This window comes from Scyliorhinus torazame, chromosome 22 (genome assembly GCF_047496885.1).
Source record: "Scyliorhinus torazame isolate Kashiwa2021f chromosome 22, sScyTor2.1, whole genome shotgun sequence".
Classification (NCBI taxonomy): Eukaryota; Metazoa; Chordata; class Chondrichthyes; order Carcharhiniformes; family Scyliorhinidae; genus Scyliorhinus; species Scyliorhinus torazame.
This window is the reverse complement of record NC_092728.1, coordinates 20,328,133-20,345,335: the sequence shown is the minus strand read 5'-3', so window position 1 is coordinate 20,345,335 and position 17,203 is coordinate 20,328,133. Positions and strand designations below refer to the sequence as shown.

The window sequence follows — 17,203 nt, the reverse complement described above, 5'->3', positions numbered from 1 at the left end:
TCTCTCGCCGCTCTCTCTCTCTCGCCGCTCTCTCTCTCTCGCCGCTCTCTCTCTCTCGCCGCTCTCTCTCTCTCTCTCTCGCCGCTCTCTGTCTCTCTCTCTCGCCGCTCTCTGTCTCTCTCTCTCGCCGCTCTCTGTCTCTCTCTCTCGCCGCTCTCTGTCTCTCTCTCTCGCCGCTCTCTGTCTCTCTCTCTCGCCGCTCTCTGTCTCTCTCTCTCGCCGCTCTCTGTCTCTCTCTCTCGCCGCTCTCTGTCTCTCTCTCTCGCCGCTCTCTGTCTCTCTCTCTCTCGCCGCTCTCTGTCTCTCTCTCTCGCCGCTCTCTGTCTCTCTCTCTCGCCGCTCTCTGTCTCTCTCTCTCGCCGCTCTCTCCGTGTCTCTCTCTCGCCGCTCTCTCCGTGTCTCTCTCTCGCCGCTCTCTCTGTGTCTCTCTCTCTCGCCGCGCTCTCTCTCGCCGCTCTGTGTCCCTCTCTCGCCGCTCTGTGTCTCTCTCTCGCCGCTTCTGTGTCTCTCTCTCGCCGCTTCCTCCGTGTCTCTCTCTCTCTCGCCGCTCTCTGTGTCTCTCTCTCGCCGCTTCTGTGTCTCTCTCTCGCCGCTTCTGTGTCTCTCTCTCTCTCGCCGCTCTCTCCGTGTCTCTCTCTGTGCCGCTCTCTCTGTGTCTCTCTCTCTCTCGCCGCTCTCTGTGTCTCTCTTTCGCCGCTCTCTCTCTCTCTCTCGCCGCTCTCTCTCTCTCTCGCCGCTCTCTCTCTCTCTCGCCGCTCTCTCTCTCTCTCGCCGCTCTCTCTCTCTCTCGCCGCTCTCTCTCTCTCTCGCCGCTCTCTCTCTCTCTCGCCGCTCTCTCTCTCTCTCGCCGCTCTCTCTCTCTCTCGCCGCTCTCTCTCTCTCTCGCCGCTCTCTCTCTCTCTCGCCGCTCTCTCTCTCTCTCGCCGCTCTCTCTCTCTCTCGCCGCTCTCTCTCTCTCTCGCCGCTCTCTCTCTCTCTCGCCGCTCTCTCTCTCTCTCGCCGCTCTCTCTCTCTCTCGCCGCTCTCTCTCTCTCTCGCCGCTCTCTCTCTCTCTCGCCGCTCTCTCTCTCTCTCGCCGCTCTCTCTCTCTCTCGCCGCTCTCTCTCTCTCTCGCCGCTCTCTCTCTCTCTCGCCGCTCTCTCTCTCTCTCGCCGCTCTCTCTCTCTCTCGCCGCTCTCTCTCTCTCTCGCCGCTCTCTCTCTCTCTCGCCGCTCTCTCTCTCTCTCGCCGCTCTCTCTCTCTCTCGCCGCTCTCTCTCTCTCTCGCCGCTCTCTCTCTCTCTCGCCGCTCTCTCTCTCTCTCGCCGCTCTCTCTCTCTCTCGCCGCTCTCTCTCTCTCTCGCCGCTCTCTCTCTCTCTCGCCGCTCTCTCTCTCTCTCTCGCCGCTCTCTCTCTCTCTCTCGCCGCTCTCTCTCTCTCTCTCTCGCCGCTCTCTCTCTCTCTCGCCGCTCTCTCTCTCTCTCGCCGCTCTCTCTCTCTCTCGCCGCTCTCTCTCTCTCTCGCCGCTCTCTCTCTCTCTCGCCGCTCTCTCTCTCTTTCGCCGCTCTCTCTCTCTCTCGCCGCTCTCTCTCTCTCTCGCCGCTCTCTCTCTCTGTGTCCGCCGCTCCCTCTGTCTCTCTGTCCACCTCTCCCTCTGTCTCTCTGTCCACCTCTCCCTCTGTCTCTCTGTCCGCCTCTCCCTATGTCTCTGTGTCAGCCTGTGCGAGTGTCTGTGCGCTGGAGTCTGTACGTGCGAGTGTCTGTGCGCTGGAGTCTGTACGTGCGAGTGTCTGTGCGCTGGAGTCTGTACGTGCGAGTGTCTGTGCGCTGGAATCTGTACGTGCGAGTGTCTGTGCGCTGGAATCTGTACGTGCGAGTGTCTGTGCGCTGGAGTCTGTACGTGCGAGTGTGCGCGCTGGAGTCTGTACGTGCGAGTGTCTGTGCGCTGGAATCTGTACGTGCGAGTGTCTGTGCGCTGGAATCTGTACGTGCGAGTGTCTGCGCGCTGGAATCTGTACGTGCGAGTGTCTGCGCGCTGGAATCTGTACGTGCGAGTGTCTGCGCGCTGGAATCTGGACGTGCGAGTGTCTGCTCGCTGGAATCTGTACGTGAGAGTGTCTGCGCGCTGGAGTCTGTACGTGCGAGTGCCTGCGCGCTGGAATCTGTACGTGCGAGTGTCTGCGCGCTGGAGTCTGTACGTGCGAGTGTCTGCTCGCTGGAATCTGTACGTGCGAGTGTCTGCGCTGGAATCTGTACGTGCGAGTGTCTGTGCGCTGGAATCTGTACGTGCGAGTATCTGTGCGCTGGAATCTGTACGTGCGAGTGTCTGTGCGCTGGAATCTGTACGTGCGAGTGTCTGTGCGCTGGAATCTGTACGTGCGAGTGTCTGTGCGCTGGAGTCTGTACGTGCGAGTGTCTGTGCGCTGGAATCTGTACGTGCGAGTGTCTGCGCGCTGGAATCTGTACGTGCGAGTGTCTGCGCGCTGGAGTCTGTACGTGCAAGTGTCTGTGCGCTGGGATCTGTACGTGCGAGTGTCTGTGCGCTGGAATCTGTACGTGCGAGTGTCTGTGCGCTGGGATCTGTACGTGCGAGTGTCTGCTCGCTGGAATCTGTACGCGCGAGTGTCTGTGCGCTGTAATCTGTACGCGCGAGTGTCTGTGCGCTGGGAACTGTACGCGCGAGTGTCTGTGCGCTGGGATCTGTACGTGCGAGTGTCTGTGCGCTGGGATCTGTACGCGCGAGTGTCTGTGCGCTGGGATCTGTACGTGCGAGTGTCTGTGCGCTGGGATCTGTACGTGCGAGTGTCTGTGCGCTGGGATCTGTACGCGCGAGTGTCTGTGCGCTGTAATCTGTACGTGCGAGTGTCTGTGCGCTGGGAACTGTACGCGCGAGTGTCTGTGCGCTGGGATCTGTACGTGCGAGTCTCTGTGCGCTGGGATCTGTACGCGCGAGTGTCTGTGCGCTGGGATCTATGTTTTGACGAGTTTGATATCTCGCTCTCCTCAGTGTCTCCAAACCCTCGAGTGGGAAGCCTGTGTTCCTCACTCGTTTTGCTGCCTTTTGGTGGCTTCAGCCAGTTCCTCAGGAAAGCCGTGGGTTCGATTCCAGCTCTGGGGGGAAATCCCCAGTTCCAAACTGCAGGCTGAGAGGGCGTTGGAGGGCTACTTGATGTGTAGGGGGCGAGGGGGATACAGACAGGGGGACGGCACTAAGTCACGACAGCGAGCAGGTGCAGACTCGATGGGCCGAATGTCCTCCTACCCCGTAACCCGAGATTCAACCTGATCGCAGCTGCTGACAAGAGTGAGGAAATGAATAAAATCTCAGCCTTGAACACACTTAACGGCCCGGCCTCTACTGCTCTCTGCAGTAAAGAATTCCACAGATTCACTCCCCTCTGAGAGAAGAAATTCCTCCTCACCTCTGTCTTAAATCCCTGACTCTGGGATTCTTCCCTCTGGTCCCAGATTCTCCCACAAGAGGAAACATCCTCTCAGCATCGACCCCGTCAATCCCAGAATCCTCTCTGTCTCAATAAGGTCGCCTCTCATTCTTCTAAACTCCCAATGAGTACAGGCCCCGGCCTACTCAACCCCTCCTCACAACAAAATCCCTCCCTTCCCGGGATCAATTCTCTGGACTGCCTCCAACGCCGGGATATCTTTCCTTAGATAAGGCGACCAAAATTGTTCACAGTATTCCTGGTGCGGCCTTGGAAAGTTTTAGTGGGACTTCCCTATTTTTATACTCTGGTTTCTTCGGGCAAACGCTGGAATCTAATGTAAACAATGTGATGATAAAGGGCAGCACGGTGGCGCAGTGGGTTAGCCCCGCTGCCTCACGGCGCCGAGGTCCCAGGTTCGATCCCGGCTCTGGGTCACTGTCCGTGTGGAGTTTGCACATTCTCCCCGTGTTTGCGTGGGTTTCGCCCCCACAACCCAAAGATGTGCAGAGGAGGTGGATTGGCCACACTAAATTGGCCCTTTATTGGAAAAAAATGAATTGGGTACTCTAAATTTAAAATAATAAGAATATGATGACACAATAGTGGTATGATTGGGCAGAGCCAGCACAGATTTATGAGAGGGAAGTGGTGTTGGACTGACCTGTTTTCTTTTTTGAGGACGTTACTGGCAGAATAGATAAGGGAGGACCAGTGGATGTGGTGTATTTAGATTTTTAGAAGGGTCCCACACAATAGGTGAGCGAACAAAATGGGATGGCGGGGGATTTGTGGGGGGGGGATAATATTCTGTCATGGATTGAGGATTGGCCAACAATTAGAAAACGGAAATTAGGAATAAAAGGATCATTCAGCAGGTTGGCAGGCCGTGATTCGTCGGCGCAAGGAGCAGCTATTTGTTCACAATCTATATCTACGATGTGCAGGTTAGGTGGATTGGCCACACTAAATTGCCCCTTGGGGTGGGGTTTCAGCAATAGGGCGGGGGATTGGGCCTGGGTAGGGTGGTCTTTCGAAGGGTCGGTGCAGACTTGATGGGTCGAATGGCCTCCTCCTGCGCTATAGGAATTCCACGGTTCTACAAGGATGTGGGGACCAAATGTAACATTTCTAAGTTTGCTCTTGACGCAAAGCTGGGTAGGAATGGGAGTTGTGAGGAGGATTTAAAGAGGCTTCGAAGGAGATTTGGACCGGCTGAGTGGGCAAGAACAGGGCAGGTGGAATATAATGTGGGAAGAGTGGTCCACTCTGGTCGGAACAACGGAAAGGCCGGGGAAAGATTGAGAAGCGGGATGTCCGTAAGTCACTGACATGAGTCACTCATGGGAGGCGTGGGGGGGGGGGGGGGGGGGGGGGGGGGGGGGGGGGGGCGGTGGACACAGTTTCAGAATAAGGGGCAAGGCCGCTGAGGAGTGAGATGAGGAGGAAGTCCGTCGCTCAGAGGGTGGCGAATCTTAGGATTCCTCTACCTCGAGGGGTCTGCGGGGCAAGGTTTAGCGGAGATGTGTGAGGCAGGTTTTTCACGCAGAGTGCCTGGAACGCGTTGCCAGGGGGGGCCGTGGAAGCAGATACATTAACGGTGTTCAATAGGCATCTTGACAAACACGTGGATAGGATGGGGATAGAGGGATACGGCACAAGGAAGTGCGGAGGGGCATGACTGGTACAGGTTTGGAGGGCCGAAGGGCCTGTATCTGTGCTGTACTGTTATTTGTTCTAATCGGTTGCTCTCTCAGAGGGGCTAGCACAAGCACCGATGGGCCAAATCAGCTCTGACCTGGGGGTGTCGGTTGGATTGCGTGGAGGGTGGGCACTGACGCCCTCCCCGCCACTCCGTACGGCGCCGGCTCCTCCTGATGTGATACAAAGTCGATTTCCCAGGCTTAGCTCCTAACGCTCTTTCTGTCTCTCTCTCTCTCTGCACCTGTCACAGGCTCAGTGCGATATACGGAGGTACCTACATGCTGAATAAACCGGTGGACGAACTGGTTTTTGAGAACGGACGAGTGGTTGGAGTGAGGTCCGAGGGAGAGGTAAAGGAAATAAACGCCTTCTGTCGCTCGTGGGGCGCCTGGACTCTTGGTCTTCGCACCCAATCCCCACCCCCCCCCTCGCCCGCACCAGGTGACTCTGGCGTCTGCTCCCCTTCTCATTGAGGTGTCTTAAGCCGCTCTTTAGCTGCGAGCTCAGAGCAGCCAGTTATTCAACTACGGGAGCCCTCCCCCACCCAGGCCCAAGCCTCGACCCCGACTCGTGGCTGCATATGCAGAATTATTTAAAACCCCGACGTGAGGTCCGGTGTGCGTCCCCCGCTGTCTTTGTCAACGGGCCTGGTTTCTCTCTGGGGCTGAAGGTCATGGGTTCCAGGCCCCCGCTCCACAGACACGAGTCCCACAATCCAGTCCCAACGGCTCCACAGGCCGGTATCGGGGCCCTGTCGGAGAGTCGGTGCTGAGGGAGCGCCGCACTGTCGGAGGGTCAGTGCTGAGGGAGCGCCGCACTGTCGGAGGGTCAGTGCTGAGGGAGCGCCGCACTGTCGGAGGGTCAGTGCTGAGGGAGCGCCGCACTGTCGGAGGGTCAGTGCTGAGGGAGCGCCGCACTGTCGGAGGGTCAGTGCTGAGGGAGCGCCGCACTGTCGGAGGGTCAGTGCTGAGGGAGCGCCGCACTGTCGGAGGGTCAGTGCTGAGGAAGCGCCGCACTGTGGGTGGGTCAGTGCTGAGGGAGCGCCGCACTGTGGGAGGGTCAGTGCTGAGGAAGCGCCGCACTGTGGGAGGGTCAGTGCTGAGGGAGCGCCGCACTGTCGGAGGGTCAGTGCTGAGGAAGCGCCGCACTGTGGGAGGGTCAGTGCTGAGGAAGCGCCGCACTGTCGGAGGGTCAGTGCTGAGGGAGCACCGCACTGTCGGATGGTCAGTACTGAGGGAATGCCGCACTTTTGGAGGGTCAGTGCTGAGGGAATGCCGCACTGTCGGAGGGTCAGTGCTGAGGGAGTGCCGCACTGTCGGAGGGTCAGTGCTGAGGGAGAGCCATACTGTCACAGGGTCAGTGCTGAGGGAGCACCGCACTGTGGGAGGGTCAGTGCTGAGGGAGCGCCGCACTGTCGGAGGGTCAGTGCTGAGGGAGCGCCGCACTGTCGGAGGGTCAGTGCTGAGGGAGCGCCGCACTGTCGGAGGGTCAGTGCTGAGGGAGCGCCGCACTGTCGGAGGGTCAGTGCTGAGGGAGCACCGCACTGTCGGAGGGTCAGTGCTGATGGGAGCACCGCACTGTCGGAGGGTCAGTGCTGAGGGAGCGCCGCACTGTGGGAGGGTCAGTGCTGAGGGAGCGCCGCACTGTCGGAGGGTCAGTGCTGAGGGAGCGCCGCACTGTCGGAGGGTCAGTGCTGAGGGAGCGCCGCACTGTCGGAGGGTCAGTCTGAGGGAGCGCCACACTGTCGGAGGGTCAGTGCTGAGGGAGCGCCACACTGTCGGAGGGTCAGTGCTGGAGGGAGCGCCACACTGTCGGAGGGTCAGTGCTGAGGGAATGCTTGTGTAGGTGAGAACTCATAGAACACAAGGCAAAGTGTTCATGGTATTGTTGAAGATCGCAGAAGGTGCCAATAGCGGCATGAAGCTCAGACAGTGGAATGTGCTCACAGCAGAACAAGGGGCAGGGACCTCAGAGCAAAACTCAAAAATATCACATTCTTATCATTGTGAGATCCCAGAACCTCGATCTTTTTTCAAACATTCCATCCCGAATGTGGATGTCACTGGCTATGCCCAGGGTTTGATACCCATCCCTGATTGTCCGCTGGCTGAGAAAGCCTTGGCGAGCTGCCTTCCAGGCTGGGGAGGCTGGTCTGGGGGAGGAGGCTGCGGTTGGATCACCATTGTCCAGGGTTCGGAGGGTTCTCGTGAAGGCTAACGGTGGTTCTCCGGTACTTTTAGATGCCAGCTGCAGGTCCTTATGTGTCCAGTGGCTCAGGGGAACTGGCCATGTTGGCTTTGCAAAGCTGCGGAGCGAGGCACCCTCAACCCCACTCCCCTCCACCCACCGCCGCACAGCGGCAGCCGTGTGTACCGTCTACAAGATGCACTGCAACCACTTGCCAGGTTTCCATCGACAGCCCAAACCCCTAGGATGAGGGCAGCAGACACCATGGGGACCACACATTGCCTGCAAGTTCCAACCGAACACTTTGTATCTAATGAAATACTCCACTTCGTAATCCAAACAAAGATCCATCATCCCAAGCTTTTATGATGCTTTAATTGCACCTCTGGCTCCAAAAACATATTTGACTTTTAAATTGGAATTATTATTTAAAACCCAGGGACTTTATCTGAAATTGCTGCATTCATCATACCTCCCCCCTTATAAACACACTAACCTAGGACTTTATCTGAATTGCTGCATTCATCACGCCTCCCCCTTATAAACACTACACTAACCCAGGACTTTATCTGAAAATTGCTGCATTCAATACACCTCCCCCTTTATAAACACTACACTAACCCGGGACTTTATCTGAAATTGCTGCATTCAATACACCTCCCCCTTTATAAACACTACACTAACCCGGGACTTTATCTGAAATTGCTGCATTTATCACACCTCTCTCTCCCCCCCCTATAAACACAACACTAACCCAGGACTTTATCTTAAATTACTGCATTCATCACACCTCTCCCCTTATATAACACTATACTAATCCAGGGCTTAAACCCTTACTGCACCAAATACATATAATACAATATATCTCAAATTCCTGAATTCATCATACCTTCCTTTTTTCCCTTCTCGTTCTTTGTTTAACCCTCTGCGCCTTCAACATGAAGCTTTTTAATTATTGTAAGGCAATTACTTCCTTAAGAACTTGATATGTCATCTCTACTTTTCAATGCCCGTCGCCAATGGTCGAAACCGTCTCAAATTCGATATTGGTCTGCGTAGGCCTTACATTCTTTCTTACATTCATAATTTCTGCCTGTACGCCTCAGGGACCAACTCGGATGCCTCGGTTTCCTGCATCATACTCCACAGGTACCTCTTCTGTCAACGGCGGATACACCTTGTTGTCTACCCACCAACCTATTGTCTTAAGAGGAGTGTCTAGATTTATTTTGGCCATTTCATGCACTTAGCTAGCTCCTCAAACAAATAAAGAATGCCTCTTGCTACGACATGGCAGGTGGCCGTTGCCAGATTACTTAAGAGGCAAAGGGAACTTGGACAAGCTATCACAACCGTTTGCAATTTTGTATTTTCTTTCGCCAATATACTGTTATGGGCCAGGGTTTAGAGAACCCCAAAGTGTATCATGGAGTTCACCTTACCCACACAACTTTTACTAGAATGTGGTATGGGGAGCACATGGCCCACTCTACAGGTGTGGTGCAGCAGAAATGGAAAAATATTTTTTAAAGCAAAACAATGTTTATTCTATGAACTCAAGTTAACCTTTTTTAAAACATACAGTGAACATCTTAGCAACGAATAATTCAAATATAATCCCCAAAGAATACAACACTAAGTAATCCTTAAGATGCCCTTTTAACATCCATAAGACTTTTAAAAACCTTTAAACAGAAGCACCTCAGGTTAAATTCACTACTGAGGAGCAGTTATTAGTTTTAAATCACCAAAGGATCGATTTACAGTCTTTAGATTACAGAGAGATTCATACACCTTCTGGCTGTGACTGCAGCTATCCAGCTCTGAAAACGAAAGTAAAACACACCCTGCAGCAAACAGCCTAAAATGAAAGTAAAAAGCTGACACACAGCCCAGCTCCACCCACTCTCTGACATAACTGATAAACACCCATTTCTTAAAGGTGTACATTTCTTAAATACCCATTTCTTAAAGGTACTCTCACATGACAGTACGTGTTTGAAGCAAGAATAGCAAAACCATTCCTGGCGTTTTATTTATTTTTAATTTACAGTACCCAATTCTTTTTTTTTTCCAATTAAGGGGCAATTTAAGCGTGGCCAATCCACCTACCCTGCACATCCTTTTGGGTTGTGGGGGCAAGACACTGGGAGAATGTGCGAACTCCACACCGAATTTTCCTGGCCCTGCAAAGGATATTTTGAAAGTAGGGCTTAGAAGCATGTTTGCTGTAAACTTGGCCTTCAGGTTTGGTGGTTGGAAACTGGCCTGTCCGCTCTGTGGGACTCCTGGATGGTTCAGGGGCTGGTTTAGCACAGTGGGCGAAACAGCTGGCTTGTTTAACGAGGCCAGCAGCACGGGTTCAATTCCCGTAGCAGCCTCCCCGAATAGGCGGTGGAATGTGGCGACTAGGGGCTTTTCACAGTAACTTAATTTGTGGGCAGCACGGTAGCACAAGTGGATAGCAACCGTGGCTTCACATCGCCAGGGTCCCAGGTTCGATTCCCCGCTGGGTCACTGTCTGGGGAGTCTGCACGGTCTCCCCGTGTCTGCGTGGGTTTCCTCCCACAGTCCAAAGATGTGCAGGTTAGGTGGATTGGCCATGATAAATTGCCCTTCGTGACCCAAAAAAAAAGGTTAGAAGGGGTTATTGGGTTAGGGGGATAGGGTGGAAGTGAGGGCTCAAGTGGGTCGGTGCAGACTCGATGGGCCGAATGGCATCCTGCTGCACTGTATGTTCTATGCTCTAAGCCTACTTGTGACAACAAGCGATTTCAGTTTCAATAGGTAACTGCCTTTCTTCCTTCACAGGGTTTGGGAATTTACCTTTGTTGTTCTTTGATTATGCTCCCTTGATTATACATTAACATGTGTATATCTCGGGGACCATCCCAATCATCCATAATCGGTTTCTCCTCCATAAGCTATTCACACTTGTTGAATATCCAAACTGCCGTCCTAGCTCGTTACTGGAGAGACGCATACCAATGGAGGTCCCTTTGAAAACCTTCGAACGCTGTCTCCAGGCAGGTTCATGGCATTTAATAACCAATTTCCTTCATGGAATGTGTCCGTCGTTGCAAGGCATTTATTCCCTAATTGCCCTTGAACAGAATGGTTTGCTCAGCCATTTCGGAGTGTAGTTTCTGTGGGGTCAGGAGTCACATGGAGGCCAGACCGGGTATGGATCGCAGATGGCCATTGGTGAACCAGATGGGTTAAAAAAAAAAAAAACATTTTATTAGGGCATTTATAATTTGATAATAATAACAGTAAACAGTACAAATATAAACAATAGTGCAAAGACCGCCTCCCTCCCTCACAAGTCCCACCTCCTCTAAACTAATCTAACTCGTTCCCCCCCCCCCCCCCCCCACCACCACCTCGGCTGACAGTTCGTTTTCTCCGAAAAAGTTGACAAATGGCTGCCACCTCCGGACGAACCCAAGCGTTGACCCTCTCGGGGCGAACTTTATTTTCTCAATACTGAGAACCCGGCCATGTTGCTGAGCCAGATCTCTGATTTTGGGGGCTCCGAGTCCCTCCACGCTAGCAATGTCTGTCCCCGGGCTACCAAGGCGTCGACCTCTCTCCGCCCCCCCGGACTCCCGGATCTTCCGACACTCCGAAAACCGCCCCCTCTGGACTCGGCACCACCCTTAGAGCATAGAAATTATACAGCTCAGAACGGGCCCATTGGGCCCACGATGTTGTGCCGAACTTTTGTTCTAGATTAAGAACAAATTAATCTACACCCCATCATTCTACCGTAATCCATGTACCTATCCAATAGCCGCTTGAATGTCCCTATTGTTTCCGACTCAACTACTTCCACCTCTGGGTAAAGAACCTACCTCTGATATCCCTCCTATATCTTCCACCTTTCACCTTAAATTTATGTCCCCTTGTAATGGTTTGTTCCACCCGGGGAAAAAGTCTCTGACTGTCTACTCTATCTATTCCCCTGATCATCTTATAAACCTCTATCAAGTCGCCCCTCATCCTTCTCCGTTCTAATGAGAAAAGGCCTAGCACCCTCAACCTTTCCTCGTAAGACCTACTCTCCATTCCAGGCAACATCCTGGTAAATCCCCTTTTCCAAAGCTTCCACATCCTTCCTAAAATGAGGCGACCATTTAAAATGAGGCCTTGTTTTTAACATCTGTTAAACCCTGCCAAAATCCCTGGAGCTTCGGACCATGCCCAAAACATATGGACATGGTTCGCTGGCCCTCCCACACACCTGTCCCAAAACACCTGCTCACCCGGGCCACCGTCGTGTGCCCGATGAATCAGATGGGTTTTTAACGACCATGGTCTGAGGGTCATCTTAATTTCATGTTGTGCAGATGCCGGCGTTGGACTGGGGTGAGCACAGTAAGACATCTTACAACACCAGGTTAAAGTCCAACAGGTTTGTTTCAAAACACTAGCTTTCGGAGCGCTGCGCCTTCCTCAGGTATTGAAGGACAGTGTGGGGGTGTTGAAGGGACAGTGTGCGGGTGTTGAAGGGACAGTGTGGGGGTGTTGAAGGGACAGTGTGCGGGTGTTGAAGGGACAGTGTGCGGGTGTTGAAGGGACAGTGTGGGGGTGTTCAAGGGACAGTGTGCGGGGTGTTGAAGGGACAGTGTGGGGGTGTTGAAGGGACAGTGTGGGGGTGTTGAAGGGACAGTGTGGGGGTGTTGAAGGGACAGTGTGGGCGGGTGTTGAAGGGACAGTGTGCGGGTGTTGAAGGGACAGTGTGCGGGTGTTGAAGGGACAGTGTGCGGGTGTTGAAGGGACAGTGTGCGGGTGTTGAAGGGACAGTGTGGGGGTGTTGAAGGGACAGTGTGGGGGTGTGAAGGGACAGTGGTGGGGGTGTTGAAGGGACAGTGTGGGGTGTTGAAGGGACAGTGTGGGGGTGGTTGAAGGGACAGTGTGGGGGTGTTGAAGGGACAGTGTGGGGGTGTTGAAGGGACAGTGTGGGGGTGTTGAGAGGGACAGTGTGGGGGTGTTGAAGGGACAGTGTGGGGTGTTGAAGGGACAGTGTGGGGGTGTTGAAGGGACAGTGTGGGGGTGTTGAAGGGACAGTGTGGGGGGTGTTGAAGGGACAGTGTGGGCGGTGTTCAAGGGACAGTGTGGGGTGTGTTCAAGGGACAGTGTGGGGGTGTTCAAGGGACAGTGTGGGGGTGTTCAAGGGACAGTGTGGGGTGTTCAAGGGACAGTGTGGGGGTGTTCAAGGGACAGTGTGGGGTGTTCAAGGGACAGTGTGGGGGTGTTCAAGGGACAGTGTGGCGGGTGTTCAAGGGACAGTGTGCGGGTGTTCAAGGGACAGTGTGGCGGGTGTTCAAGGGACAGTGTGCGGGTGTTCAAGGGACAGTGTGCGGGTGTTCAAGGGACAGTGTGCGGGTGTTCAAGGGACAGTGTGCGGGTGTTCAAGGGACAGTGTGGGGGTGTTCAAGGGACAGTGTGCGGGTGTTCAAGGGACAGTGTGCGGGTGTTCAAGGGACAGTGTGCGGGTGTTGAAGGGACAGTGTGCGGGTGTTGAAGGGACAGTGTGGGTGTGTTGAAGGGACAGTGTGGGGGTGTTGAAGGGACAGTGTGGGGGTGTTCAAGGGACAGTGTGGGGGGTGTTCAAGGGACAGTGTGGGGGTGTTCAAGGGACAGTGTGCGGGTGTTCAAGGGACAGTGTGGGGGTGTTCAAGGGACAGTGTGGGGGTGTTCAAGGGACAGTGTGCGGGTGTTCAAGGGACAGTGTGCGGGTGTTCAAGGGACAGTGTGGGGGTGTTCAAGGGCAGTGTGGGGGTGTTCAAGGGGACAGTGTGGGGGTGTTGAAGGACAGTGTGGGGGTGTTGAAGGGACAGTGTGGGGGTGTTGAAGGGACAGTGTGTGGGGTGTTGAAGGGACAGTGTGTGGGGTGTTGAAGGGACAGTGTGCGGCGGGTGTTCAAGGGACAGTGTGGGGGTGTTCAAGGGACAGTGTGCGGGTGTTGAAGGGACAGTGTGGGTGGTGTTGAAGGGACAGTGTGGGGGTGTTGAAGGGACAGTGTGGGGGTGTTGAAGGCTGAGTGTGGGGGTGTTCAAGGACAGTGTGCGGCGTGTTCAAGGGACAGTGTGCGGGTGTTCAAGGGAAGTGTGTTGGACTTTAATCTGGTAGAACATAGAACATACAGTGCAGAAGGAGGCCATTCGGCCCATCGAGTCTGCACCGACCCACTTAAGCCCTCACTTCCACCCTATCCCCGTAACCCAATAACCCTCCGAACCTTTTTTGGTCACTACGGGCAATTTATCACGGCCCACCTCCACCTAACCTGCACATCTTTGGACTGTGGGAGGAAACCGGAGCACCCGGAGGAAACCCACGCACACACGGGTGAGAGACGTGCGGACTCCGCACAGACAGTGGCCCAGCGGGGTGATCGAACCTGGGACCCTGGAGCTGTGAAGCCACAGCGCCAATGACTTGTGCTGCCCACAGGCACGGAACCGGCTTGGAGGGGCCGAAGGGCCTGCTCCTGTGCTTTACCTTTCTTTGTTCTTGTGTACCAGGATTCCAGATATTTTATTGAATTAAAATTCCACCATCTGCCCTGGTGGGATTCGGACCCAGCTCCCCAGCGCATTACCCTGGGTCTGGTTGCGCTGGTCCAGCGACAATATCGCTGCGCCACAGCCCCTCCAAAGAACCGGGCACAACGACCAGGGAACGATCGTCGTTGTTAGAGAAAAAAACCCCGCTAGGGATCAACTTTATTTTTTGGGATTCGGCTGTGAGTGGGGCATGTGACCATGGTTGGAGTGTTTGCGACAGAAGGGTGATGCGTTTAAAATGGGGCCTTGTTTTTCCCGCCAACAGGTCGCTCGTTGCAAGCAGCTGATCTGTGACCCCAGCTACGTGGCACGAGCGGGTGCAGAAGGCCGGCCAGGTCATCAGGGCCATCTGCATCCTCAGCCATCCCATCAGGCATACCAACGATGCCAACTCCTGTCAGATCATCATCCCTCAGAACCAGGTCAACAGAAAGTCAGGTGAGAGGGGGTGAAGCCTTCGGCTCTCTCGGTCGCGAGTGGCCGAGGCCTGGAGGGGCCGGCTGGGCCAGGACAGCCGGGTGGGGCGGCGGGGCTGAGGGGATCGCGCAGGGTGAACAGCCCACCGGTGCCGTGGCTGTCTCGGGGAGTGGGGGAGGGCGGGTCGCGGGTCGCCCCCCCTCCCCCCCCCACCACCCCCCCGGGTCACGTTTTGAGGCGCGGGTGGAGGGGGAGAAACTGCAGTCCGGATGATGGGGGGGGGGGGCGGATGGCTTGTTTGCGGCTCAGTGAGATTAGCGGGTTTGCCCTTGGGTCAGGAGGCGGTGGCTTCGAGCCCCCTCCCCCTCGCTCCCACCCCCCCCCCCCCCCCACGCACACACACAATCTACAGACTTCATTCAGAAGGTTGAGATGGGGTCGGTGCCGAGGGGAGTGCCGCAATGTCAGAGGGTCAATACTGAGGGAGCCCCGCACTGTCGGAGGGTCAGTGCTGAGGGAGCGCCGCACTGTCGGAGGGTCAGTGCTGAGGGAGCGCGGCACTGTCGGAGGGAGACAGTGCTGAGGGAGGCGCGGGCACTGTCGGAGGGTCAGTGCTGAGGGAGCGCCGCACTGTCGGAGGGTCAGTGCTGAGGGAGCGCCGCACTGTCGGAGGGTCAGTGCTGAGGGAGCGCCGCACTGTCGGAGGGTCAGTGCTGTGGGAGCACCGCACTGTCGGAGGGTCAGTGCTGAGGGAGTGCCGCACTGTCGGAGGGTCAGTGCTGAGGGAGCGCCGCACTGTCGGAGGGTCAGTGCTGAGGGAGCACCGCACTGTCAGAGGGTCAGTGCTGAGGGAGCGCCGCACTGTCAGAGGGTCAGTGCTGAGGGAGTGACGCACTGTCGGAGGGTCAGTGCTGAGGGAGCACCGCACTGTCGGAGGGTCAGTGCTGAGGGAGCGCCGCACTGTCGGAGGGTCAGTACTGTGGGAGCCCGCACTGTTGGAGGGTCAGTGCTGAGGGAGCGCTGCACTGTCGGAGGGTCAGTGCTGAGGGAGCGCCGCACTGTCGGAGGGTCAGTGCTGAGGGAGCGCCGCACTGTCAGAGGGTCAATACTGAGGGAGCCCCGCACTGTTGGAGGGTCAGTGCTGAGGGAGCGCCGCACTGTCGGAGGGTCAGTGCTGAGGGAGAGCCGCACTGTCGGAGGGTCAGTGCTGAGGGAGCACCGCACTGTCGGAGGGTCAGTGCTGAGGGAGCACCGCACTGTCGGAGGGTCAGTGCTGAGGGAGTGCCGCACTGTCGGAGGGTCAGTGCTGAGGGAGCGCCGCACTGTCGGAGGGTCAGTGCTGAGAGAGCGCCAGACTGTCAAGGGGTCAGTGCTGAGGGAGCACCGCACTGTCGGAGGGTCAGTGCTGAGGGAGTGCCGCACTGTGGGGAGGGTCAGTGCTGAGGGAGCACCGCACTGTCGGAGGGTCAATGCTGAGGGAGCGCCGCACTGTCGGAGGGTCAGTGCTGAGAGAGCGCCGGACTGTCAGGGGGTCAGTGCTGAGGGAGCACCGCACTGTCGGAGGGTCAGTGCTGAGGGAGTGCCGCACTGTGGGGAGGGTCAGTGCTGAGGGAGCACCGCACTGTCAGAGGGTCAGTGCTGAGGGAGCGCCGCACTGTGGGAGGGTCGGTGCTGAGGGAGCGCCGCACTGTGGGAGGGTCAGTGCTGAGGGAGTGACGCACTGTCGGAGGGTCAGTGCTGAGGGAACACCGCACTGTGGGAGGGTCGGTGCTGAGGGAGCGCCACACTGTCTGAGGGTCGGTGCTGAGGGAGCGCCGCTCTGTCTGAGGGTCAGTGCTGAGGGGGTGCCGCACTGTCGGAGTGTCAGTGCTGAGGAAGCGCCGCACTGTCGGAGGGTCAGTGCTGAGGGAGCCCCGCACTGTTGCAGGGTCAGTGCTGGGGGAGCGCCGCACTGTCGGAGGGTCAGTGCTGAGGGAGTGCCGCACTGTCGGAGGGTCAGTGCTGAGGGAGCGCCGTACTGTCAGAGGGTCAGTGCTGAGGGAGTGCCGCACTGTCGGAGGATCAGTGCTGAGGGAGCGCCGCACTATCGGAGGGTCAGTGCTGAGGGAGCGCCGCATTGTCGGAGGGTCAGTGCTGAGGGAGCGCCGCACTGTCGGAGGGTCAGTGCTGAGGGAGCGCCGCACTGTCGGAGGGTCAGTGCTGAGGGAGCGCCGCACTGGGAGAGTCAGTGCTGATGGAGCGCCGCACTGTTAGAGGGTCAGTGCTGAGGGTGTGCCGGACTGTCGGAGGGTCAGTGCTGAGGGAGCGCGCATTGTTGGAGGGTCAGTGCTGAGGGAGCGCCGCACTGTCGGAGGGTCAGTGCTGAGGGAGCGCCGCACTGTCGGAGGGTCAGTGCTGAGGTAGCGCCGCACTGGGAGAGTCAGTGCTATGGGAGCGCCGCACTGTCGGAGGGTCAGTGCTGAGGGAGCGCCGCACTGTCGGAGAGTCAGTGCTGAGGGAGCGCCTCATTGTTGGAGGGAGCTCGGTTTTAAAGAATGTTTGAAAGGGGGAGTGGATAGGAGGAGAGGCGTAGAGACGGAATTCTAGACCTTCTGCCCTTCGACAGCTGTAAATGTATCTCCGCCAATGGCAGATTGAGGTGAATCGTGTCGATGTCTTCGAGGGAAGAGGCTGGATAAATACACAAGGGAGAAATTAATGGGATTTGTGAGGTGGAGGAGGGGGAGATGAAGGAGGAGGTGTGGGAGGAGGTTGGTGTTGGGCAGGATCACCAGCACAGAATAGAGGGGCTGAATGGCCTGGAGTTATGGGGTTGTAAATGTTTTGCGATGGGGTGGAGGAGGAAACGTGTCTTGGGCAGACCTCGGGGGTCCGTGCCTCCCGATGAGGGACGTGGGGCATT

The 17,203-nt window shown here is 56.3% G+C and overlaps 1 protein-coding gene across 1 annotated transcript in view; it reads left to right on the top strand.

Moving 5' to 3' along the window:
• LOC140398950 (rab GDP dissociation inhibitor alpha-like) overlaps positions 1-17,203 on the top strand; it is an 82,477-nt gene that overhangs the window by 53,998 nt on the left and 11,276 nt on the right. The window contains 3 exon segments of the mRNA XM_072487944.1: positions 5,376-5,475; positions 14,150-14,191; positions 14,193-14,322. Coding sequence (XP_072344045.1) covers positions 5,376-5,475; positions 14,150-14,191; positions 14,193-14,322 — 272 coding nt within the window.